Here is a 24903-nt window from a genome sequence, read left to right as displayed (position 1 = left end):
ACTACATTAAAAAAAAAAGAAAAAGGCAAAAGAAATATTCCAGACTTCAAGGAATAATGGAGTAACTGGCTTGTCTCTAAATGCTCACATCATACCACATCCGAGTGATACTAAGTCACTGCAAGTCCAGTTTCCTGAGACATTATTTTCTCCCTCTGTACTTCTTTCTACGCAAGGCTATTTCTCTGGAGATTCCCTCAGTTCACAGCCTCCTCGCTCCTTTAGTCTACACCTGTGTGCTTGCCTGTTTCGCCTTCAACCTTCACAATAGCAAGTAGGAAAGGTACACGCATCCGGTGATGCTAAGCCAAAGAGGAGGGGCACCCAGAGAGATGACCCAGCCATTGAAAGTCCCTGCAGCCAGGCAGTGGTGGTGCACGTCTTTAATCCCAGCACTTGGGAGGCAGAGGCAGGCAGATCTCTGTGAGTTCGAGGCCAGCCTGGTCTACAAGAGCTAGTTCCAAGACAAGCTCCAAAGCTACAGAGAAGTCCTGCTTGAAATAAAAAAAAAAAAAAAGGAGGGGCTGGAGAGATGGCTCAGAGGTTAAGAGCATTGCCTGCTCTTCCAAAGGTCCTGAGTTCAATTCCCAGCAACCACATGGTGGCTCACAACCATCTGTAATGGGGTCTGGTGCCCTCTTCTGGCCTTTGGACATACACACAGACAAACTATTATATACATAATAAATAAATAAATATTTAAAAAATATTTAAAAAAAGAAAGTCCCTGCTGCTCAGTTCTAAGGACCAGAGCTCAGATGTCAGTACCCATATAACCAGCCAGATGCCTTGCAAAATGCCTGAAACCCCAGTTCTGAGAGATTTGACATTCTCTTCTGGCCTCTGCACCCAAAGGCTTGAGCACCCCTCCCACAGACACACAGAAACACATATACAGACACATACCACACAAACACACAGAGACACATACCACACAAACACACAGTGACACACACCACACAAAAATACACACACACCACACAAACACATACACACAGACACACACCACACAAACACATACACACAAACACACATACACATAGACACACACAGACACACAGTGACACACACCACACAAACATGTACACACACTACACAAACATACACACACACCACACAAACACATACACACAGACACACACCACACAAACACACAGAGACACATACCACACAAACACACACAGAGACACACACCACACAAGCACACACAGAGACACACACCACACAAAAATACACACACACCACACAAACACCACATAAACACATACACACAAACACACATACACACAGACACATACTACACAAACACACAGAGACACATACCACACAAGCACACACAGAGACACACACCACACAAGCACACACAGAGACACACACCACACAAAAATACACACACACCACATAAACACATACCACACAAACACACAGAGACACATACCACACAAACACACACAGAGACACACACCACACAAAAATACACACACACCACACAAACATACACACCACACAAACACATACACACAGTGACACACACTACACAAACACATACACACAGACACACACCACACAAACACACATAGACACAGACACACCCATATACCACACAGACAGACACACATCTTTAATAAAAGAGGAGGATGGAAGTGAAGAAGAACGGTATCCAGAAGATGCAGAAATTGCGCACAGCTGTGCCCTGCGACAAGGTGATTCTTGGGTGGACTCATGAGATGAGAGAGAGCATGAGCAGACAAGATAGGTGGTTTGGGCTCAGAAAATCTCATAAGATTGTTTCAAATTGGCTCAAGTCGTGGAACTCCCTGGCAGAAGAGATTGCTGGCAGCCAGTCAGGCTGAATGACAGGAGAGGGAAGTCTTCAGACGACCCTGATTAGACCCAAATGTGGTCCTCCTCATCCCGAGGCTGAGGGTGTGCATGGGAACCAACTGTCTCCTACGTGGTGAAGGGACGAAATGTGTCCTGCCTGTGTGGGCTCCCTGTGCACCCCTCAGTCTAGGAAGGCCTTCCCTCTTCCCTCCCCCCCCCCCACCGTCCAGGAGAGCATACCGCCACTCCCCAGACCTGTCCTTCAGTCAGGACTCACAACCTCCACTCGCGACCTCACAGCACCGGCGTTTTCCCAGTCATGGTGTAAGTTTTAATTTGCAACTCTATCTTCCTCTCCAGATTGATTTCCTTAAGGGTAGAGTCTACATCTAATTTATCCTTTTATCCCAGGACCCATCGAAGGGCCTGCTACTCCAGCATTGTGAGGTGAATGGATGGATGGATGCATGAATCTATAACTTACTCATCGATAACTGAATGAGACTTATTGAGCATCTAATGTGTGTGAGCTCCGATACTTACCAGCATCGCATGTGTCTTACTGGGCAAGGCACTGGGCGGCAGTGGCAGGCAGGGCAGTCCTGAGTGCCTGTTCTCATGGAGGTGACAGTCAGGGGAGAGACACTGAGTCCAGTGACCACCCGAGTGAGTGAAAAATAACAATGGCCTAAGGTCTCAGAAGCATAAGGGGCCACGAAACCAAAAAGAGACAGTGACACGACCATCTCGGGGACCTGGGTCAAGGAGCTTCACCTTTGAACTTCTTGCCTTTTATCGTCTGCTCTCATAGCTCTGGAAGGACACTGGGAAAAGCCCCACAAAACCACCATGCCAAGGTCTGAGCCTTGGCACTGCTCCACCCCTAGGCAGATCTGGGGGACAAACACCTAAGGCAATGGAGATGATTGGGAGATGCTAGCAATCCTCTCGGACAGTCACCCCGGACCTCGGAAGAGATAGGGGCTGGCTACCAACCATCAGCAGGAGGCACGGGACTGGCTACTGGTCTCCAGATCATCAATGGCAGAGAAGCTGGGCTTGCTCGGGTGCCGGACCAGTAACTCCATCCCTGGAAGGGCTGAGACCCTGGGGCCACAGGCCCACTGGCTGGCCATAGAAAGCCGCGTGCTTCGGGAAGCATGAGAAAGTGATGGAAAGGGCTGGAGGGACTGATTGATGAGGGTTGTCCGAGATGCTGCATGGCCTAGGCAGGGATAGATGAGGAGGAGGCCAGCTGGGGGCGGGGAGAGTGGTGCGTCTGGAGGGGGTCGAGTGGGAGCTCCTGAGGGCAGGGGCTGTGGCGTGGAGCAAACACTACCAGGAGAGATCTGGTCTGCGTGACCACCAGAATCTGGTTTCCACTCCATGCTGGCCTCTCCAGCCTCCTGTGTCACCTGCACCCCCACCCCACTGGGGCCTTAGGGTCTTTTTCTTGTTCTGCGAGAGGCACAGACCTGGGGTGCTGCACCTAGCCCATCGGTTGTGACTAAGGAGACATAAAAATGCCAGATGTGAATAATGGGAAACTGCGGGAGAGGTGCTGGGAACGCTGGACCCCAGCTCTCAGTTCTTCTGGAGAGCCCTCTGAGGAGAGCACCTGGAACACAGCCCTCAGCAGGTGGCATCTCTGGGTTAAACAAGCGCCAGACCTGCCCCTTACCCTGTCTCTCCAATCCCTAGGTCTCTGGTTACCAAGTTAGTCCCCTGGCACCCTCTGGTCAAAAGCCAGTGGTCTCTTTTGTCCTTGGGCCTCCCTGGGGTCCTCTCCCCCACCTCTGCTCCTTCCATGCTGTCCCTCAACCCAGGCATCAGGCGGTCTGCTTAGTCACAGCTGAGCGGAACCAACAGTGTCTCCCTCTATTAACTCCCGACTACGGATCAGTCCCGCAAGTGCTAATGGTTCTGCGGATTGGCAGCCTCACCCCCCTCCCTACTCCTCTCCGATGTGCCTGAGACCCCTCCATTCATCTCCGTGGCTTTGCTCCCAGTGTGGCTGAGCTAGGCTGTGTGGACCTCAGGGAGTTTCTGCTGCAGGAAAGGGGTCAGGACCGGTGAGGTAGGTGGCCTTGGTTTAAGCTGGAAAGATACAAGCTGTCCTCCAGTACAGCAGCTGGACACTACCCTCTGTGGTATTTTGAATGAGAATGACCCCCATAAGGCTCCCGTATTTGGATGCTTGATCCCCCTTGGATTAGGAGGTGTGGCCTTGTTGGAGGAGGTATGCCACTGTGGGTGGGCAATGAGGTTTCAAAAGTTCAGGTCCAGTCTGTGTGTGTCACTGTGTATGTGTGTGTGTGTGTCTGTCTGTCTCTCTGCCTCCTGCTTGTGGCTCAGATGTAAAAGTGCAGCTACTGATCCAGCGCCATGTCATCCTGCTATCATGCTCCTTGCCATGAAACTCACCCTCTGAAACTGTAGGCAAGCCTCCAATTAAATGCTTTCCTTTAGAAGTTGCTTTGGTTATGGTGTCTCTTCGCAGAAGCAGAAAGGTCACTCAGACACTCTCCTATTCTTGCTTGGGGTCTCTTGACCTGGGAGGGGGTGGTTGAGCAAGGTAATCATGGTGGCCTCCAAGGCGAAAGGGAAGCTTACCTTCAGTTCTGATAGGTGAAGCAGAGGAGGTTTGTATGTGGTCCTGGGGATCAAATTCAGGGCTGGAACCTGATCAGAAGCAGAAGTGGTTCATGAAAAGCCGTTCAGTGGCCTGGAGAGGCTGCTCAGTGGTCAAGAGCACTTGGTGTTCCTCCAGAGGACCCGAGTTCAATTTCTAGTGCACATCGGGCAGTTCCTAACCATCTGTAAGTCCAGCCCCATCTGGAATCCTCTTCTGGCTTCCAACAGCATTACACACACACACACACACACACACACACACACACACCCTTTAAAACAAAGTGGCTCAGCTAATTACAAGGACACAGGAATCAGATGGACAAAACAAGAAATTGCTAGGACAGTAATAGACACAGTGCGTTCAGATCAGTCTCCAAAGGGTCTCTTCCCCATTTCCCATGTCTTTGTGCCTCATAATGTGCTAAGTTTGGCTCAGCAGTAAGTCTGCCCAGGGTTTCCACGTGTGCAAAAGGAGCAAGTGTCTGGGAAGTGGGGCGGGGAGGAGCAGAGTAGCATGAAGGACAGGGTAGGGGACAGACTTTGGAGCCAGGCACAGAGCCCTACCCCATCTGGGGATTTCTATGCCTATGCCCAGGGGTAACAGTTTCCCATGCGGACAGTGTTGCCTGGAGGTGGGAAGAATGTCAGGCTGGATCCAAAAGATTGAGTTTAATAACTGCAAACTCTTCCCGGCAACTCTTCCGGGTTGGCAGACTCATCTACCATGACACCCACCACCTCACAGGGCTCTGGCCACGGTCCAAGGGCATGGTGAAAAATGATCTGACAAACTATTTGGCCTGGAGTGTTTGGAGTTCTGCTGATTGAATTCTTTTTCTTTTTCTTTTTTTCTTTTTCTTTTTCTTTTTGGTTCTTTGAGACAGGGTTTCTCTGTAGCTTTGGAGCCTACAGAACTAGCTCTTGTAGACCAGGCTGGCCTCGAACTCACAGAGATCTGCCTGCCTCTACCTCCTGAGTGCTGGGATTAAAGGTGTGCGCCACCACTGCCTGGCTTTGATTGCGGCTTTGATTGAATTCTTTAGTTATCATTTTGGTTTTGTGTTCTGAAGACCAGATCTCACATGACCCAAGTTGGCTTCAAACTAGTTCTGTGGTGAGACACCAGATGCTCCAGCCCCATTCTCCCGAGTGCTGGCATTACAGGCACAGCCTCCACACCCAGTTTGGTTTTTGTTTCCTTCCAGTAGCTGCAGTTATAGTCCATAGAATGGCCATGCCACACCCCACCACTTCCCGGATGACAGGCTTAGGCTCCTGGGACTTTTTTCTTCAGTCTCTCTTCTTATTCTTGTTTTTTTTTGGCTCCTTTCTGAGATACCAGCAGAGGAGGAGAGAAGTGGATGGAAGACTTGTTGACAGAGTAAAACTGACAGAACCTAGGCATGGGCTGGACCAGGGAATGAATGGGTGCCATAAGAATGGGCTGTTCTGGGAGCTGGAGAGATGGCTCAGAGGGTAAGAGCATTGACTGTTCTTCCATAGGTCCTGAGTTCAATTCCCAGCAACCACATGGTGGCTCACTTTCTGTCCAGCCTGGTCTACAGAGTGAGTTCCAGGATAGCCAGGGCTACGCATAGAAACTCTGAATCGAAAAACAAAAACAAGGGGGCTGGAGGGATGGCTCAGTGGTTAAGAGCATTGTGTTCTCTCCCAAAGGACCCGGGTTCGATTCCCAGCAACCACATGGTGGCTCACAACCATCTGTCATGAGGGCTGGTGTCCTCTTCTGGCCTACAGAAATATATGCAAACAGAATAGTGTGTCCATAATAAATAAATAAATATTTAAAAAAAAAAGAAAAACAAAAACAAAATAAAACAAAAGAATGGATTGCCCTGAGGCTGGAAATACGCTCAGAGATGAAGAGTGCTTGTTCCCAGCACGCATGCATGCACGCAAGCACGCACACAAACATGCGCATGCACACACATACACACACACACACACAATGGCTCACAACTATCCCTAACTTCAGCTCAAGGGGATCCAACCCCCTCTTCTGACCTCCACAGTCACCAGACACACACGTGGTACAGACTTAGATACAGGGACGACACTCAATTACATAAAATAAAATGAATTTATCTTTTCAAAAATTAAAAAAAATGACCTGTCCTGTGCCGGTTGTGGGAGTACACATCTTTAATCTTCACAACAGGAGGGAAAGGCAGGCAGATTGAGTTCCAGGTCTGTCAGAACTGCATAGTGAAACCCTTGAAAAGGGGGGTAGGAGTAGGCGAGGCCTTTCCCAGCGCAGGCAGCTGATGGGACAGTGGCATCGCTTATCCTCACAGGGGAAAGGCCATCAGTTTGCTTTGGTGTGTGAGTTTATTTTCTGTTGCTCTGAGGCAGTGGTTCACAGCCTGTGGGTCCCAACTCCTTTGAGGGTAAAAGGCCCTTTTACAGGAGTAAAAGGCCCTGTCATAAGGGTCCGTAAGACTATTAGAAAACACAGATATTTGCATTATGATTCATAACTGTAGCAAGATTAGTTATTAAATAGCAACAAAAATAATTTTATGGTTGGGGTCCACCACATGAGGGACTGCATCAAAGGTCGCAGCAGTGATTGAGAAACACTGTTCCAAGAGAATACCACAGGAAACAGAAGTTTATTTTTATAAAATATCTTATAATAAAATATAAATTATAAAACAGAAGTTTTTAAAAAATATTTATTTATTTATTTATTATGTATACAATGTTCTGTCTGTGTGTATGCCTGCAGGCCAGAAGAGGGCACCAGACCTCACTCACTACAGATGGTTGTGAGCTACCTTGTGGTTGCTGGGAATTGAACTCAGGACCTTTGGAAGAGCAGGCAATGCTCTTAACCACTGAGCCACCTCTCCAGCCTCTAAAACAGAAGTTTATGCAGTGTCTGGCAAGCTGGGCAAGCTACGACTGAAGAGGTGCATCTGAGAGGGGCCTCTCCCTGGGGCACAGGACGTAAGGCAACAAGGAACCAGGCAGTGGGCAGAAAATGAGACAGTAAAGAGACAGAGGCAAAGAGAGGGGGGAAGGGGACAGACCCACCTGCCTTTACAGTTAGCCCTGCTGTACTGTGACTGCCTCAGTTGAGTTCAGGAGGGCAACGCTCTGGACCTAATCCCCTCTAAGGTCCACCTCAGGCGGGGGGGGCGGGGTATGAATCAATGGGTAAAGGTGTCTGCCGGCCAAGCTGACCATCTGAGCCCAATTCTAGGGACTTTGTGTGGGGAAAGGAGAGAATGGACTCCTGAAAGCGGACCACGACAGTATGTTCACACACACACACACACACACACACACACACACACACACACAATGCAGATCTTTTTAGATTTTGTTTAAAGGTCCCATCCAAGTTGGGCATGGTGGCATAATTCTTTAATCCCAGCACTCAGGAGGCAGACATATCTCTGAGCTCAAGTCCACTATTGGGAGGCAGAGGCTGGAGGATCTGAGGTCGAAGCAGCCTGGTCTACAGAGTGAGTTCCAAGACAGCCAAGGCTGTTGCACAGAGAAATCCTGCCTGAAAAAACAAAAACAAAAACACGGAGAGGATCTGGAAGGAGATCAAAACATACTGAATGAAAAAATTTAATAAATTTTTTAAAGTTTTAAAAATGTCCTATCCCCTAGCACTGGGGCGATACATATGTATATAAACACACATACTTACAATAGAATACAAAAATCTGGCAACAACAACAAAAGGACTTTGGGTTCAATGACTTTATTTTATGCTTTTGAAGTTTGCCTATTTAACTTGTAGGGGTCTTATTATTTAGCCCAGACAAGTCTCAAACTCCTGATCCGCCTGCCTCTGCCACCATCCTTTTGGGATTACAGGTATGCACCACCACATTTGGCTTAATTTTTTGTAATATTTATTTATTTATTATGTATACAACATTCTGCCTCCATGTATGCCTGCACGCCAGAGGAGGGCGCCAGATCTCATTACAGATGGTTGTGAGCCACCATGTGGTTGCTGGGAATTGAACTCAGGACCTTTGGAAGAGCAGGCAGTGCTCTTAACCTCTGAGCCATCTCTCCAGCCCCCTTAATTTTTTTTTCCTGTTCTGTAATACAGATTTTTTTTTTTTTTGGTGTGGGGAGGAGAAACAAAAATAAGACAAAACCCATCAACCTTATTTTAGTTGATAAGGAAAAGGGATTATTTTCTTCCGAGTTAGATAATACAGACAACTGGGGATGTAGATGTAGCTCCACGGTAAAGCACTTGCATAGAGTCATAAGCTGCAGGTTCAATTCCCAGTAATGAAACAAACGAACGAAAGATAACAAAGACAGAGGGTCCCCAGGGTCAGTGGTCCAGGCACCGGCCACATGTGTCCTCTCCAGGCTGAGTGGAAGCACCTGGCAGGTAGGAGAGCAGACCTCCACACCGCGCAGGACAAGTCTGGAGACTCAATCAAAGAGACCACTCTACGGTAGAGAAAAACCACGTTTTTATTGTTTATTCTTTTTTTTTAAAAAAAAAAAAACCTTATAAAATTTAAGTGGTTAATTAGAATTTTAAAAATCTATCACTGAATTTAGTCAGCGTACTTGAGTCCCACAGCCGTCTCATTCTGATCATTCACAGGAGCAATGCTGTGACCCTCAGGTGCCCTGCAGGGTCACGCCTGGCAGGGCCTGCGGCTGCTAGGGTTCCTACACAGAACCTGAGGTGAGTCTGAGGCCTCTTGCCTCACCAGTCTCTGCTGTCTGCCCTGGGCACTGAAGGCCTACCCAGGGCTTGGCTGTCCTGGTGCATCCATGTTTGGCTTCACTCCATTTTGATTCTGGTCAGTTCCCACCGTCCTCCTCCATAGAGTTTCAGAACCCAGGAGTGAAACTGCGAGAGACCATTGCCCCACGGAGGTCAGACGGCTGCCAGGGCAGTCACCCAATCCCTCTGCCCCCCAGTGCCTCATTTGAGGGGCCTCTGGCCTGGCCAGGCCCGGCCTCTGTGTTCTTCCTCTTCCTCAGGCCTTCCCTGAGACATGGGTACCTTCTCAAGGCTGGGCCGATGTCCCACGCTGATAAATGTCATCCCCAGTTGCTGGCCAAGGCGATAGAGCTCACTCTCCACCTCTTCCGTCAGGGCACTGGTGGCTTCATCAAGCACTGACAGCACACACGGTGGCAAAGGATCACAGCCCTGCTCTTGCCCTCTCTGTCACTCCTCCAACCAGTATTCATCCTGGGGTGTGGAGGACAGACAGCTGCCCTGGCTTAGAGGATCCCTGCCTCAAAGAGACAACTGTCCAAGAGAGCCACACCAGGATAGAGAACATACCTGTGGGCACTGCCCAGCTCTCTCAGCTGCCTACAGATAAATAACAAACTGTACAATCCGGGACGTTCATACCTGCCACACATATATGCCCCTGCGAGACACAGCTTGGGGGATGCCCACTCATCTAGGGCAGAATCCAAAGAGCTCTAATCACAACCCCTCTAACTGAGGAAGCTTAATAATGGGTATTTACATTCTCAGGACCATGCTAAAGGGACAAGATCATCACAGACAGGGGACACAGGGATGCCTCGTCACGGACAGGTACGCACAGGTGCATGTGACCACACGCTGTGAGCATCTGCGAGCACACACAGCACCTGGCGCCTGCACCCACGGTGTGCTCCTCACCTGCGTACTTTGGCTGCAGGTAGAAGAGGCGAGCGAAGGACAGTCTTTGCATCTCCCCTGGTGACAGGACATCATACCTAGGCAAAGTAACCAGAAGGGAGCCCTTACAGGAGGTGGCGACTTGACTTTTGCCAAGAACAGGTCTTGAAAGAAGCAAGCTCATTGCAGACACTGGTTGCAGGACAGAGGCCCTTCCGCTTAGCCACAAGGCAGGTGAGGCCCAAACCGCACCCTATATACAGACCCTGAATGCGTGGACCAGCCCAACATCTGGCTGTTGGTGACAGGAGTCATTCTGTCCCTTTGCAGGGCTGCTGGGACCCACTGTCTTCATTGAGGAGCTGCCTGAAATAGTCATCCTTACCAGTTCCAATCCACCTGCTGGTCCAGACCTCCAGTCCTTGCCACCAAGCTGGACTGGAACAGAGGACACAAAGTTCACACAAGGTCCACCCGTTTTCTGCAGTCCCAGATCCCCACCTCAAATGCCGACACAGCAGCGCTTTGCCACAGTAGGCGTTGTCACCTGCACTCCAGGCCAGCTGGAGGACGGTGACAGAAGAAGCAGACACACTCCATCAGCTCTGTTATTGTTTCTTTTTTAAGATTTATTTATTTATTATGTAGACAGTGTTCTGTCTGCGTGTATGCTTGTACACCAGAAGAGGGCACCATATCTCACTGTAGATGGTTGTGAGCCACCATGTGGTTGCTGGGAATTGAACTCAGGTCCTCTGGAAGAGCAGCCAGTGCTCTTAACCTCTGAGCCATCTCTCCAGCCCTTTGTTATTGTTTTAAAATTTTCCACAGAGGTGTGATAGCTCAGTGGGTTGAGTGCTTGCCATACCAGCCTGCCTGGCAACCTGAGCCCTATCCCTGGAACCCAAAAACACACAAACACACCCCAAAAATGAAAATACTATCTCTACAGAGAGCAAGAGCACAGCGCCTTACTGCCTGTACCCTGTCTGCTGTTCCTACTGCCAACGTGTAACTCCCCGTTTGCCCCAGTCTTGGGTCCAGAATGGCAACAGCTCCGCTGGCCAGCGGCTACCTGTGGCCAGTGCGCTCAGGTGAGCCTGAGTCCCCAGCGCCCATCCCACTCACCAAGCCTGCCAACTCCAAGAACCTCATGATCCTTTCATCATCAGCAGAACCTGAAAAACAGAGGCTTCTTCAGTACATTGGGGCCTCAGGCGGGCAGGATGGAGAGCACACGTCCCAGCAGGGGCAGACGCCCCGGGACAAACCTCAGAACAGAACAGCCTGTGAAAAGAATACTTGCTTACCTTCTCCAGTGGTGTCTCTCTTCGGGAAAGGAAGACAGGACAAGAAGAGGACCCCAAAATAGTGAGTAGATAAAGGATAACCAACAGCCTGGCTAGACAGTCTTCCAGGGGCAGGGGGGGCTACCCAGGCACAGCAGGGACAACTGGGGTGAGAAGACAGGAGTTGAGGTGGGACAGCTCACCTGAGTCAGGGTAGATCTCCTTCAGGGGATAGATCACCTGAAAACAAGAACAGCTCTGGCTAGGACAGGTGATAAGAGCCAGCTGCACTCAGTCCGACCCCTTAGCATCCCTAGGAACCACCCACAGCAGCAGACTCCTCCCCCTCTAAACAGAGGGGTGACACCAGGCTGAGGGCCCAGTAGGGGAGACACAGACGTAACCAGTGGGGCAGCTGTAGCCTTCAGACGTGTGTCTGTGAGGCAAGAGTCTTGGAACCTTCTGAGCGCAAACTCTAATGCCCAACAAACAGACAGGGTTACTGGCTAGACACCCTAGGAAGTCCTCTGGGTTCAATCCATAAATACTACATAGTACGTTCTCAGAGGCTGGGAGCTCCCAGACAGGAGCACTTTACTGGCCCTAACCTCCTAGGGCTTAGGGCTGTCACACTGTTAGAAGTCCTGGATGTAAGCGGATGGAATGAGGTTGGAGGGATGGACCCCTGACCCTGCTGACCTGCTCCCGAAGTGTCCCATCAGTGAAGAACGGCTTCTGTGGCAGGAACAGCACCCCGTGGGGCCCAAAGTCAGTCAGCATCTGCACTGAGCCTGCAGAGCCCACAGGAGCCGCCATTGGGAGACCTTGCAGAGTAGGTACCTGCCTTTCCTCTCATCTCACCCGCTTCCCACCATGCTGCCCACCGGGGCCAAGGCTGCATCGGGGGCAGGGAGGGCTGGCTCACCCTTCATGCTCTCCCACAGGCCGCCCAGCACCCGCAGCAGGGAGGTCTTGCCAGTGCCTGTGTTGCCTGTGATGAGCAGACTCTGCCCCTCACAGATCTTCAAGCTCAGGTCCTTGATCAGGGGCTTGTCAGAGGACGGGGAAAGGATGGAAACCCGGTCAAGCAGAAAAGCTGTGTCTGATGGCTCTGTGACTGGCCACCCTGGGGCCCTAGGGCAGAGAAGGGAGGTGGAAAGACAGGCCGTGAGAGAAGTACAAGTAAAGTGCTTGGCTTAGAAGCATCACCTTTGTCCCATCAAACTCAAGACACTGATGTTTCAATCCTCATACCTCAGGGCGTAAAGCACGAGATGGGGTGATGTTAAAACAGGCTGTCAGAGTGGACCCCAGGGACAGGGCTTGCAGGGAGGCCAAGTGACCACAAACGTGGAAGTAACCATCTGGGAGCCAAGGTGACTCGGGAGAAACCAAACTCACCCACTCTAACCCAGACCTTGAATTCCTAGTCTGCAGAACTGTGAGAAAGGTCCTGTCATTTAAGGTGGCCTGTGGTAGAAATGTCATGGCAGCCTACGAATCAGCATGAAGCTGGAGCTGGGACACTGACCTGTGACCCAGTGTGACCAGCCCTACATGACTTATCTTAATCAGTCTTGGCAGCCATGAACGGTGAAGGTTGCCCTGCTTGGCTGATAAAAACCCAGCTCAGATGGCTAAGTGACTTGTCCAGGACTACACGACTTCATGCTAGTATTAGTGGGGTTTGTTCCTCTTTTCTGTTGTTTGCATAGTGCAAGCCATCCTGGAACCTGCTCTGTGGATCGGGCTGGCCTCTGCTCCCGTGGCCTAGGATTAAAGGCATGGGTCACACCCGTGTCACACCCAGCCAGATTTCCATTTTTGAAAGGTGGCCACTGTCTAAGAACTTTTCAAGGATGACAACTGATTTTTACTTCTGAGGAGGAGGATTTCATTACTATCCTTTATAGAGATAAAGGAAATGATACTCAGAACGGTTAAGTAATTTGCCCTTGAGATGAAACACTGCGGGACTCCAGGGATGTATGAATAAAGATATCTCTGGGTCCGAGGGAGGCACGGAAACAAGGGGCACCTTGGGAAAGGCGCAGTGGCGGGCTCAGCAGAAAGAAGAGATAAGGAGGGCATCATTCAGATTTTTGTTCTTTTTTTTAAAAATACAAAAGATTATTTTTGTTCTGTGTGGTGCATGCAAATGTGTGCATATGTGTGCATTCACGTGTGATACCAGAAGTCATGTCATGTGTGTTCCTTCTTAGGTCTAAACCTGGAGCTCATTGTTTGCCAAGGCTGACCAGATACTGAACCCTTGAGAGCCTGTTGCCACCACCCTGTGGTAGTATTAAAGACACACACTGGCTTCTGTGCAATCGCTAGAGACTTGAACCTAAATCCTCAAGCACCTTACCCACTGAGCCATCTCCCCAACCCCTCTTTATTTTATTCATCTATTTTCTATATTTTTATTGGTACATTCATAAAATATAATATTTATTTTATTTAGCCAGGGTCTCACCATGCAGTTCAGGGTGGTCTTAAACAATCCTTCTGCCTCAGCCTCCTAAGTACTGGGATTAAAAGTGTAAGCCACCGCGCCTGGCTTTTTGTTTTGTTACGGTGCCAGGCAGAAGGTGTGCACATTTGCTGGAGAATGATGTAAATCTATACAACGGGTGCCAGGACGAAGGTGTCAGCCAACAGTGCACACTTATAATGCACTTAGTACAGCATGAAGATTGCTTCCACCCACTCCTTATCTCCGCTGTCTAGGGGAGGGGGCTCCACATTCACATCAGCTGGTGATCACCGTGTTCTCCCACCCACTCCTTATCTCCACTGCCTAGCCGGGAGTGGGCTCCACGTTCACTCGAGCTGGTGATAATCGTGTTTTTCCACCCGCACTACAGCTCGGTACTCACTTGCTCAAATCCCACTCACTCTCGCCCAGGCTCTCACAGTCTTGGGATTTTTGGGACATGTCCAGCAGGGCCTCCTGAAGCTCTCCAATCCTGGGCAAGAAGGAAGAACTAAGGCAGGATCTCGACGCCGGGTGAAAGGGAAACGCCTTTCTGTCTCCCGCCCACTGACACACAGTGGGATTCTGTCCTTCCCCGATCAGTGTTTTCTAGTGGCACACCCTGCTCACCTGTGCGTATAACCAGCGACGTCTGAGAATGTGGTGGACAGGTCAATGAGCTGGGTGAAGCAGTTGATGAGGTAGATACACACAAAGGCATTCTGGTCAGGACAGAGAGCAGTGAGTGCAGGCCCCCCGGCACTGGGCTACAGGGAAAGGGTTTATCAGAAGCGACCTCACCTTGCTGACCAGGGTGCTGAGCTCTGTGGGGCTCAGGTCACCATAGATCCCACTGAAAATGGGGATCGCGATGACAACGTAGCTCAGAATGCTGCCCAGATAATCAAAGGTGTTGATACCAACTGTAGGAAAGAGATTTCGTGAGACCCAGGAGACACCCATGTGTTCTGCCGGGGAACCCTTAGGATGTGGAGCAGGAAGTCAAGCAAGGCCACTCCCCTAGGATACCCACAGCAAAGGCAATGGCTCCCCTGGTTAATCCTTTCAGGAAATGGATCCCTAACAGGGCAGGCAGACAGTAGGGTGGTGTGCGGATGAAGTGTTAATTGGACCACCCCCATCCTGTGGTCCCACCTCCCAGGGCCCGTCTGCCTACTGTACAGCCAGAGCTCCCTGGACATCAGCTCTCTCTGGGTTTGAAGGAGTTTCTGCAGCCTGCGGTCCGTTCTCATGTGTTCTACGAGCCCAGCTCTGATGGAAAAGAATGAGATGTCTCAGGACCTGCAGGGGCGCAGCAAGGCTGGGGCACCTTCACCCCCCACCACAGCCTCCTTTAGAGACCACGCCCATGCTTGATCCTAGCCTCAGACACTCTCTTCCGTGAACATCCACAGCTTGAGGACCATGACTCAGTCTGTGGTCATGAACTCTGAAGCTGGCCAGACCCAGTTCAGATCCAAAACTCTGGCTGGTTTCTGCTAAAATAACAGTTATGTAAGCTTCTACCACCTTTCTTACTTTACAATTGAACCAGTGACAGCTGCATAGTATGTTAGATTGTGATTTAAGAGTTCTATGGGGGCACTGAAAAGAAGGCTCAGCGCTTGTTGCTTGTTATTGAGGACCTGGGTTCAACTCCCAGCAAGTACATGGCAGCTCACAGCTGCTTGTTACTCCAGTTCCAGGAGTTCTGACTGCCTCCTCTGACCTCAGTGGGTACCACACACACATGGTACAGATATACATGCCAACAAAGCACTCAGACACATAAAATAAGTAAATCTTAAAAACTTTAACCCAGCCGGGCGGTGGTGGCACACGCCTTTAATCCCAGCACTCGGGAGGCAGAGGCAGGCGGATCTCTGTGAGTTCGAGACCAGCCTGGTCTACAAGAGCTAGTTCCAGGACAGGCTCCAAAACCACAGAGAAACCCTGTCTCGAAAAACCAAAAAAAAAAAAAAAAAACTTTAACCCAGCATAGTGGTGCACACCTATAATCCCAGCACTTATCTCTGTGAGCTTGAGACCAGCCTATTTACAGAGTACCAGGACAGCCAGGGCTACACAGCGAGGCAGTAGGGGGCTGGAGGCCTGGTTAAGAGCACGCTTGCTTTTTCTTCCAGAGGGTGCTGTTCCAATCCCAACAGGCACACTAGGCAGCTCACCACTGCCTGTAACTCCAGAATCAGTGGAACCAACACCCATTTCTGGCCCCTAATGACACCAGCACACACCCTACACACACAGACACACAGACACACACACGAATAAAGTAAATAAAAATTAAAAAAAATAAAAATTAAAGTCAAGCTGGGTGGTGACGGTGCCCGCCTTTAATCCCAGCACTCAGGAAGCAGAGGCAGGTGGATCTCTGTGAGTTCTAGGCCAGCCTGGTCTACAAGAGCTAGTTCCAGGACAACTAGGACTGTTACACAGAGAAACCTTGTCTCAAAATACAAAAAACAAAAAAAACAAAAAAACAAAAAAAAAAAAAAAAAAGAAAGAAAGAAACTTGCAGTAGGCCAGTGGTGGTGCACACCTTTAATCCCAGCATGTGGGAGGCAGAGGTAGGCAGATCTCTGAGTTAGAGGATAGCTTTGATCTAAAAAGTGAGTTCCAGGACAGCCAGGGCTGCATTGAGAAATCCTGTTTCAAAAACAGAAAGAAAGAAAGAAACAAAGAAAGAAACAAAGAAAGAAACAAAGAAAGAAAGAAAGAAACTTGCAGTAGACGGCAGGTGGCCTTGCCTCTAGGAATAGAGTGTCAAATGTGTCCTCAGCACTACGGCAACAAACAGATGTGTCCACTAAGGGAGTCTTGGACAGCTCCCCAGGGGAGGTAACTTAAAAGGCTTCAAGCCTTGACAGAAATTCTCCACAAGAAAAACTGGGGAGAAGAAGGGGGTATTTTAAGTTGGCAGAGTCGGCAGGAGAAGCAGTCTGCCGCTGTAAGAGCTAACCCGTCGGGATCTCACAGCAGAAGCTGCTGAATCCAGAACACAGGCATCACTGGACTCATCTCACCTCCAGAATCCAGCTCAGGTCATTTATGTATTTTTTTTCTTTTAGACAGAGTCTCACTATGTAGGCCCTGGCTGGCCTTCAACTCACGGAGATCTGCCTGCTTCTGCCTCCTGAGTCTGGATCGAAGGTGTGCGCCTCCATGCCCTCCTGGCTCATCTCAGATTCTGTGTTCCTGGTGTCCCCATGTGGAGGGAGCTGCTAACTGCAGTAGAGATTGACTGAGCACAGAGGATCTATTAGATTTCCCCAAGAACAGGGGAGCCAGGGAATAATTCAGCTTCTTAAATACAGCCTATGCTACCAGCCCAGACACCAGGACCTGCCCTGGTCCAGGAAGGAAGCAACTCCACAGCACCCAGCAAGACACCAGGCCCTTGGCTCCAGCAAGTGTAGATGTGACCTTCTGTGAGGAGCCCACCCCCACCCCCACACTGCAGAGACAGAGAAAGTCACTCCACAGACAGCAAGAGAGACAAAGGCAAGGCCTCAGTCAGGATGAAGTCACCCACTCATCTTTTCCCTTGGTCATTTTAGAACCCATATTAGGCCATTGAGACTAACTAACGAAGCCACCAGCTTCACAAGCAGTCCCTGTACCTGAGGACAGAGAGAAGGCTGGGGAGAGGGTCACAGTTTACAGTACCAGGAGGGTTGTGGTCTTTATCTTTCCCTTCCTAATACTAATGTGGGGAGAAGGGGAACTTCCTCTGCTAGGCTCACCTGTAGAAAGCGGCGGGCTCGGCATTCACTCGAATCTGCATGTGCTTGAACCTAGGTAGATAGAAGGCAAAGGTGCTGGTGCTGGGAGCCCTGGATGGAGAGCAAGTCCACACCCATACAACATAGGGTCCAGCAGCTCTCTGTGGACAGTGGCTGCCTTTCCCAGGACTGTCACAAGGGGAAACCCCCAGGGCTTGGGTGGGGCAACAGGAACTGTACAAACAATGCTGACTTCAGCTTGCTGGAATGAGTTGGGTGTATTCTTGTCTACGGGACCTCCTCCCCTATGCTTAGCTTAACTAAGGCAAGAAGCAGGGGCAGGGGCAGGATGTTGCTGGCCCAACAGACTGGGCAGCTGGACCATGAGCTTGTGAAAAGGCCCCCAGAGGATGCTGATGCTGGCCAAGCCACACCTTTCTCACTGTGTCACATGCACGATGTCCCTAATTCTCACAGTTCTCTCAATAGACGAGTACATTATTCACTTCAGAGATGTCAGAACGGAAATCTCAAGATGCATATGACACCCATTTCCTCCAGGAGATTACACATGGCTAGTAGCTGGAACAGAAATTACCTTGTCCCTTAATCTTACCCAAGAAGACACACCTAAAATCCCCCTCCAGCTTCTCCTGCTGCACCAGCTTCGTCACAATGGGCCCCATCAAAGTCTTGTTCACCATGGTTCCCATGATGAAATATCCAAAAATGCATACAGGCCCGAGCCAGCCTGTGCTGGAAGACAGAAACGGAGGGTGAGAGGGGTTGTGGGATGCCACACACATAGCTTGGTGAACCCCCTTCCAGCCTCGTCCCTCTCAGGTAGCCCCTGATGGAGCTCTGCATCCCTGTGACATCTGACACCTGGCTAAAGCTACTGAGCCAGCGGTGAAATATCCCAAGACCAAAGAGGGGGCAGGGTCATGAGCTCGTGGGCTGGGAAGCCTCCCTGAGGTGCGGGTGGGAAAGAAGAGCCTCTCTTGGACCCTGCCCTGCCCTGGGTATGGGAGGCTCAGGCTGGGGAGGGCCCCTGGAGGGAGAGGCTGCACCTTTGGAAGCACTGGTACGTGTAGTAGGCCAGGGTGAAGGGGGAGACGATCAGCCGGCTGGTCATACTGCTGAGCTGCCTGCAGAACCGCTCCACGTCCTGGCTGATGCGCTGGTCCCTACAGCCGCCAACACGGAAGAGGAGCTGAGCCCAGCGAGCTGGGGACCTCCACTTCCAACCCTGACTGACCCAGACACACAGTCCTTAGACCCTCACCAGGATTCTAGACTGATGTCTCAATTTACCATACAGAAGAGGAAAACAAAACCAAACCATCAGAAGACCCACGGAAATCTAAAGATAGAGCTTTCTTTTTGCATGGTAAAGAACACGCCTCTCCTTAATCTCAATCCTCCCTTATCTCTACAGACCCAGGGCGACTCCAGGTCGGGGCTGGTTGTGACAGTTTCACCAGGGCTGAGTCACCATGGAGAGCCCATCTTCTCAGGACCTTCCCTGGGGAGCTCAGCCTGAGCTGAGGAAAGGTCACCCCAGGCAGGCAGCACAGGCTGTGGCTGGTGAGTGAGGGGGAGATCCCACAGGTCCCATCTCACCACCAGGGCCACCCTGACCCCTATTCCCACGAGCCCTTCTGCAATCCCTCACCTCTAAAATTTCAGCTTACGCTGCCACACTTGATGTCGGGTACAACACTGGCCCCACCAGGGACGGTGTCAGTTCACCTGACCACATCCTCTGAGACAGGACTATCGTGATCGTCATTGTACAGGAAGACGAAGACTTACTGAACATAAGCGCTAGAGGCAGGGCGGTGACAGAATAGGGATCCAAAATTTTCTTTTCCTTCTGCTTTCCTGCCCCGCTGCACATCCAAGAGCCTGTTGCCTGGCAAGGATGCTTCCTTCATTTACTTCATTTCAACTCAATTATTTGAAACGGGCTAAAAGGAACTGCTCCTAATCACTTTCTTTTAGCTCCCTATTCTCAGCCCCAGTATCTCTCTGCAGAACATCTTCCCTACACAGCTCTGGGCAGCAGCACTGGCCTCCTGCAGACGAGCGTGGCCACGAGTCTGCAGGACTAAGCTGGCCACACAGCCATCAGGGGGCAGCAAGGATGGAGAGGGATGCCTACGGATTATCGATGTCATCCCGCAGCACGTTGAGGGTGTAGTACACTCGGGCCCGGAAGTACAGGTTGTGCAGGTGCTCGGTGAGGTCCTTCCTCCAGTTCACATACAGCAGGTTGCAGGTGAACTGGTCAAAGCTCTTCAGCTGTGCACAGGGTGGGGGTGGGGGAAATGGGGGAAGGGAGGGGAGGAAAAGATGGCTTCCTGCAATTCTAGGTTCAAAGCTCAGAGCTGGCAGGAGCTTCTGCTGATGAGGCAGAAGCCACTCGGCTCACTTCAGGGATAGTTCCCTTCTAAGGTTTCAAATCACGAGATTTCCCTTCCCCATTCGCTCACGTGCCTACTCCTTCAACAAATCCCAACAGGCTTCCCAAAGGCAAGCCCTGTAAGCCCCTTTCTGCAGTGTGTGTCTCAACTGAGAGCAGAGCTGCAGCTGGAGACAGGGAGCCCCATGTCTGCTCCATGTATGATCTACTCCTCTGCCTCCAAGCATGGACGAGGCCTCCACATATCTGAGGTCTTACTGGCTGAAAGCACCCCAGTGGTCACCTAAAGATAAGAAAGGGCAGCCCCAGAAACTGCTGCTAGTCCAGCCTGATGGAGGCTGGGTCTTGGGAGAGCCTTGCTCCATCACCTGCCCTTCCTGAAGAGCCTCACGCTGAGCCCTAGGGAAACAACAAGGACTTCACAAGCTAGTAAGGAGTGTGGCAACAGCTGTCAACTGAGAGAGCAAGCATATATGGAGATGGGGTTGAAGTTGATGGAGAAAACAAAAGGAAGTTGAGGAAGATGTAAAAGAAGAGCCAATAAAGGTATCTTGATAAACAAGTAGGGTGTCGCTAACTCACATAGTGGAAGGACAAGAAAGAAGCAGGAGGAAGGCTGGAGCTGTGACACCACTCGGGCTGAGCCACAGCCTCAGCTGCCAGAGAAGCAGCAGCTCCCTGGCTGCAGATGCGGGTTTTAAAGTGTGCTGAGTTCCCTGAAACGAGAGTTCTGGGATGGGAAGGGACACTGTCTATTTCTCCTGAGTGTTAAACCAGAAAGTCCATTCCAAGTAGGCCAATAGCAAGATCAAGGCCCTGCCTAAGGTTCTGTCCTTCAGGGAAACTGTTACTTCCCAGAAAGCGGCAGAAAGACACCCCGAGCTTGGTTCCTGCTTCCTGAACATTAGGTGACACCAAGCATTCCCCTAGACAGAAGGAGACCACAGAGCCAAGGGGAGTCCTTACGGTGGAGTTGAGAACAATGAGCACCACGGCCAGGAAGGTCAGGGTCTTAAATCCATCCAGGTCTTTGTTTCCCAGGACCCCATAATACTGACTGGGGATCAAGCCAACTTGGTAGATCACCAATTGCTCTGTGGGGAGGGAGAGGAGCCAGAAATCAAAGGGGGAAGGAAAGACGACACTTCCTCCTGCCAAAGACAAGGAAAGGACTCCTAAACCCAGGCTCTGTCCCATCCCCCACAGCCCACTCACTCACCCAGGAGGGTCACACACAAGAGCGTCATGAACATTAAGACATTCTGTGATGACCAAGAAGGAAAGAAAACCTTCTGTATCCTCAGGAACCGCTGGACAAGTTGCAGATCTATCTTAGGCCTGCAGATGTCAGACACGGAGAGAAGGGCTTAGAGGACAGAGCCTTGTGGGAGGTCCCCAGCTTGGCCTCATTTTTTACAGAGGGTCCAGGCTTTGCACAGAGAATGGCTTATGAATGCTGAGGACATCAGAGCAAAAAGTGACACTACTAACCTAACAGAAGCAAATGTAAAAAAAAAAAGTATTTTAGTATTTTAGTGGCAATACCTTATGATACAGTGGGAAGACATTTCTCAGAAAAGACCCCAAACCTACAAACTATATAGGGTAAAACTTAATTTACACTGAAGTATTTTTATTCAACACAGTACCACAGAGTTTGATTAAACGAGAAAAGGCATTTACAGAACGAAATGAGTAAGGAATCATAATCTGGAGCATGCAAGGAATTTCTGCAAGTCAGCTATATTTCAAAGGAAAGTGGGGAAAGGAGATAAACAGCCTGTGGAAGGGGCACTCTACACGCCCAGTACGTGTATTGAGTCAGCACAGGGTGGCTGACAAGATGCCTCAGCTGGTAAAGTTTGTCTTTAAGACCTGAATTCCATCCCCAGGTCCCAGTGTGGAAAGAACCAACTCCTTAAAGTTGTTCCCTGACTACACACACACACACACACACACACACACAAAATAAAAATAAAGTTAGCACAATAGAACACTATCCTACACACATCAAATTGATACATATTGGCAGGGGGACCGAAACAATACCAAATACTGGAGATGGAAATAAAGGGAACCAGAACCTTTAAATACTGCTGTCAGGAAGGATAAACTGGTCGTGACCACTCCAAAGAGCAACCTTGTAGAATTAAGTACAGCTCAGCATTATCTCCGGGGTGGACAGCCCAGATCAAAATCAGCAACATCTACCAAGAGATAACTGCAGGAATGCCCATCACAGTATAGTTCACGGTGCTTGGTATTGGAATCTAGGTGCCCATTGCTAGGGAAATGAGAGGAATAGTCTAAGTAATAAGGGTGATACCAGGCCACACTCAGGAGTGAAAGCTCATATAGCATGGATGACCTCAAAACCCAAAGCTCGGTTTTAAGTTTTTGATGTTTTTTTTTTTCTTTTTTCTTTCATTTTTTTCTGTTTTTAAAAGTCACAACATATAAACTGGACAGTAGTGGAGCACGCCTTTAATCACAGCATTCGGGAGGCAGAGGCAGGAGGATCTATGTGAGTTAGGGGCCAGCCTGGTCTAAAGATCGAGTTCCAGGACAGCTAGTGCTACACAGAGAAACCCTGTCTTGAAAAACAACACAAACAAACAAACAAAAAACACACCACAAAAGAAAATCACAACATATTGTTTACATGACCTCAAAATCTATCTATCTACTTTTTTTTAAAGATAACACGACAATTTAAGTAAAAGTGTCTGAAAAAGTTAATACACAGGGTGTGTGGAGTGGGGGAGGAGGGGTCCGAGGAGCGGACTGGGATTGAGAATGCGAACCAAGGGAGAAATCTACCAATAGAGGGGTGTCCTCAGTTCCAAGAATGAAGCAGAGTCAGCACCGCTCTGTGAAGCCGGGGTTCCAAAGAGCTCGGAGAACTGAAAGGAGAGTTGCGAGAAAGGACCCGACGGGGACAGCAAGCCCTTCCTCACTGACCAGACAGGGCGTCCTCGTCTACCGGCTGTCCTCACTAGCCCTGCTCACCTGGCGCCAGCTCGGGCTGCGGGCCCTGGGACCGCCATCACCCGGGAAGCGACCGATGAGCCAGCCGAGCCAGCCCCCTGCCCACCCCGGGCAGAGTCCGCAGAGCTCGGGGCCCCGCCCCGGGAGGAAAGGGGAGGAGCGCCAGCGACCACAGAGACGCGGGGGCTAGAGAGGACGGCTCGGGCGCCGCGGCCGCTCCCGGAAGCGCAGGCTTTCCGGAAAAAGCAAGAGAATAGCCAGAATTTATGGAGCTGGCCCGGCGGCTAGAGCGTCCCCTCTGGGTCTGGGAGGTTTCTTTTGACAACAGGTAGTTCGGAATATAAACATCTCCCAGAGAAGTCAGCGTGATCTTAAAAGAAATATATATGTGAATATGTATATGCATTAATACACACATATATAGATTATATGTGTGTGTGTGCGTTTGTGTGTGCTCACATGAACCATGGCTCAAGTGTGGAAGTTAGGACAACTACAAAGAGTCAGTTTTCTCCTTCCATCCTGAGGGTTCCTAGGAGCAAACTTAAGTTGTCAGGACTGGTGGCAGGAGCCTTCGCCGGGTGAGCTCGTTAGTCCCAGAACGATTTACACGTGTTTTTTTTTTTTATATATATTATTTTATGTATATGGATGTTTTGCCTGCATATATGTCTGAGTATCACGTGCATACCTGGTGCTTGCAGAGGCCGGAAGAGGGCATCGGAGTGTGTCTGTACTCAAGTTACAGACCCTGAGCCTGTGAAAGAGCATCCAGTGCTTACAACCGCTGAGCCTCTCTTTAAGACGTTCCAGAAAGTGAACTTTTTTTTTTTTTTTTGAAAGGGAGAAGTGGAGCAAGGGTCGAGACAGGGTTTCTCTGTGTAGCCCTAGCTGTTCTGGAAATCACTCTGTAGACCAGACCGGCCTCCAACTCGCAGAGATTCATCTTCCTCTGCCCTCGTCCTCCGCACCCCAAGTGCTGGGATTAAAGGCAACCACCGCCTGGCCCGAAAGTGAATTTTTAAGTCAGGAAGATGTAGCACAGTGGTAAAGGGCATGCCTGGAATACATAAGGCCCTCGGTTCCGTCCCCAGCATTACAAAAATAAACATATAAGTCAGTTTTCCAGCCAAATATGACTGTGCGAGCCTGTAATTCTAGAACGGGGCCGTATAAGCAGGAAGATCAGGAATTCAAGATATGCCTCAGTTACACAGAAAGTGCAGAGTTCATGACCAGCCTGGACTGCAGGAGACCTGCCTCAAGAAAAAAATTGGGAAGAAGATTCTGACTTAATCGTTGTTTTCAATAATACTGAGTAATAGTGGGGTTTTGGTTGGTTGGTTGAATAGTTTGGTTTTTGTTGCTGTTCTTTCTTTCTTTCTTTCTTTCTTTTTTTTCCTCCAAAACAGGGTTTCTCTGTACAGCTCTGGCTGTCCTGGATTTCGAACTATCCAGGCTGGCCTCTAAGAGATCCGCCTGCCTCTGCCTCTGCCTCCTGAGTGTTGGGGGTGGGGGGCGGTTGCTACCACTGCCTGGCTGATGTAGTGCTAAAAGGTGAATGGATGGAATTCGTTATCAACTAACTGACTAACGTGCCCAAAGAGAGATTCAAGAAAACAATAAAATCATCTCCCAGAGCCCCAAATTTGAATCTAGATGTGTCTCCTTACTGTTTCTCAATCCTTATGGTTGTTATGCCCAGATCATGGAGTCCCCCCAAAACCCACTAGGAGACTGAGTCCTGTATGTAAAAGCAAAGAACCTTTATTCTTACACAAGTTTGCAAACTTGGACTTCATGTATCCTATGTATCGGAGTGATCAATCAGAGAGACCCAATCAGTTGGGGTTGGGTTTTTATAGTAGCAAAAGTAGGGG

General features: G+C 49.9%; 1 protein-coding gene across 4 annotated transcripts; it reads right to left on the bottom strand.

Moving 5' to 3' along the window:
• Window positions 1–8918: 8918 nt before the first annotated feature.
• Window positions 8919–23157, bottom strand: Abcd4 (ATP binding cassette subfamily D member 4). 4 transcript variants are annotated; one of them, XM_041658324.1, is made up of 19 exons: window positions 23045–23157; window positions 21255–21373; window positions 21002–21129; window positions 19775–19914; window positions 18681–18797; window positions 18241–18366; window positions 17632–17682; window positions 15045–15139; window positions 14669–14790; window positions 14498–14589; window positions 14271–14360; window positions 12314–12522; window positions 12088–12179; window positions 11592–11628; window positions 11228–11277; window positions 10485–10537; window positions 10121–10197; window positions 9482–9597; window positions 8919–9325 (listed from the first exon to the last, which is right to left on the bottom strand). In XM_041658324.1, exons 1-19 carry the CDS (start codon window positions 23080–23082, stop codon window positions 9257–9259), a joined length of 1821 nt encoding a protein of 606 aa, XP_041514258.1. In that variant the 5' UTR covers window positions 23083–23157; the 3' UTR covers window positions 8919–9256. The 4 variants fall into 4 exon arrangements, with proteins under 4 accessions (XP_041514258.1, XP_041514259.1, XP_041514261.1 ...); XM_041658325.1 differs by lacking the exon at window positions 23045–23157 and adding an exon at window positions 22856–22982; XM_041658326.1 differs by lacking the exons at window positions 8919–9325; window positions 9482–9597 and adding an exon at window positions 9630–9716.
• Between the last annotated feature and the right edge of the window lie 1746 nt (window positions 23158–24903).

The sequence above is a fragment of the Microtus oregoni genome, unplaced genomic scaffold (genome assembly GCF_018167655.1).
Source record: "Microtus oregoni isolate MIOR12 unplaced genomic scaffold, Mior012 000009F_ref0000495, whole genome shotgun sequence".
NCBI classification, from domain to species: Eukaryota; Metazoa; Chordata; class Mammalia; order Rodentia; family Cricetidae; genus Microtus; species Microtus oregoni.
This window is presented reverse-complemented; position numbering and strand designations above follow the sequence as displayed.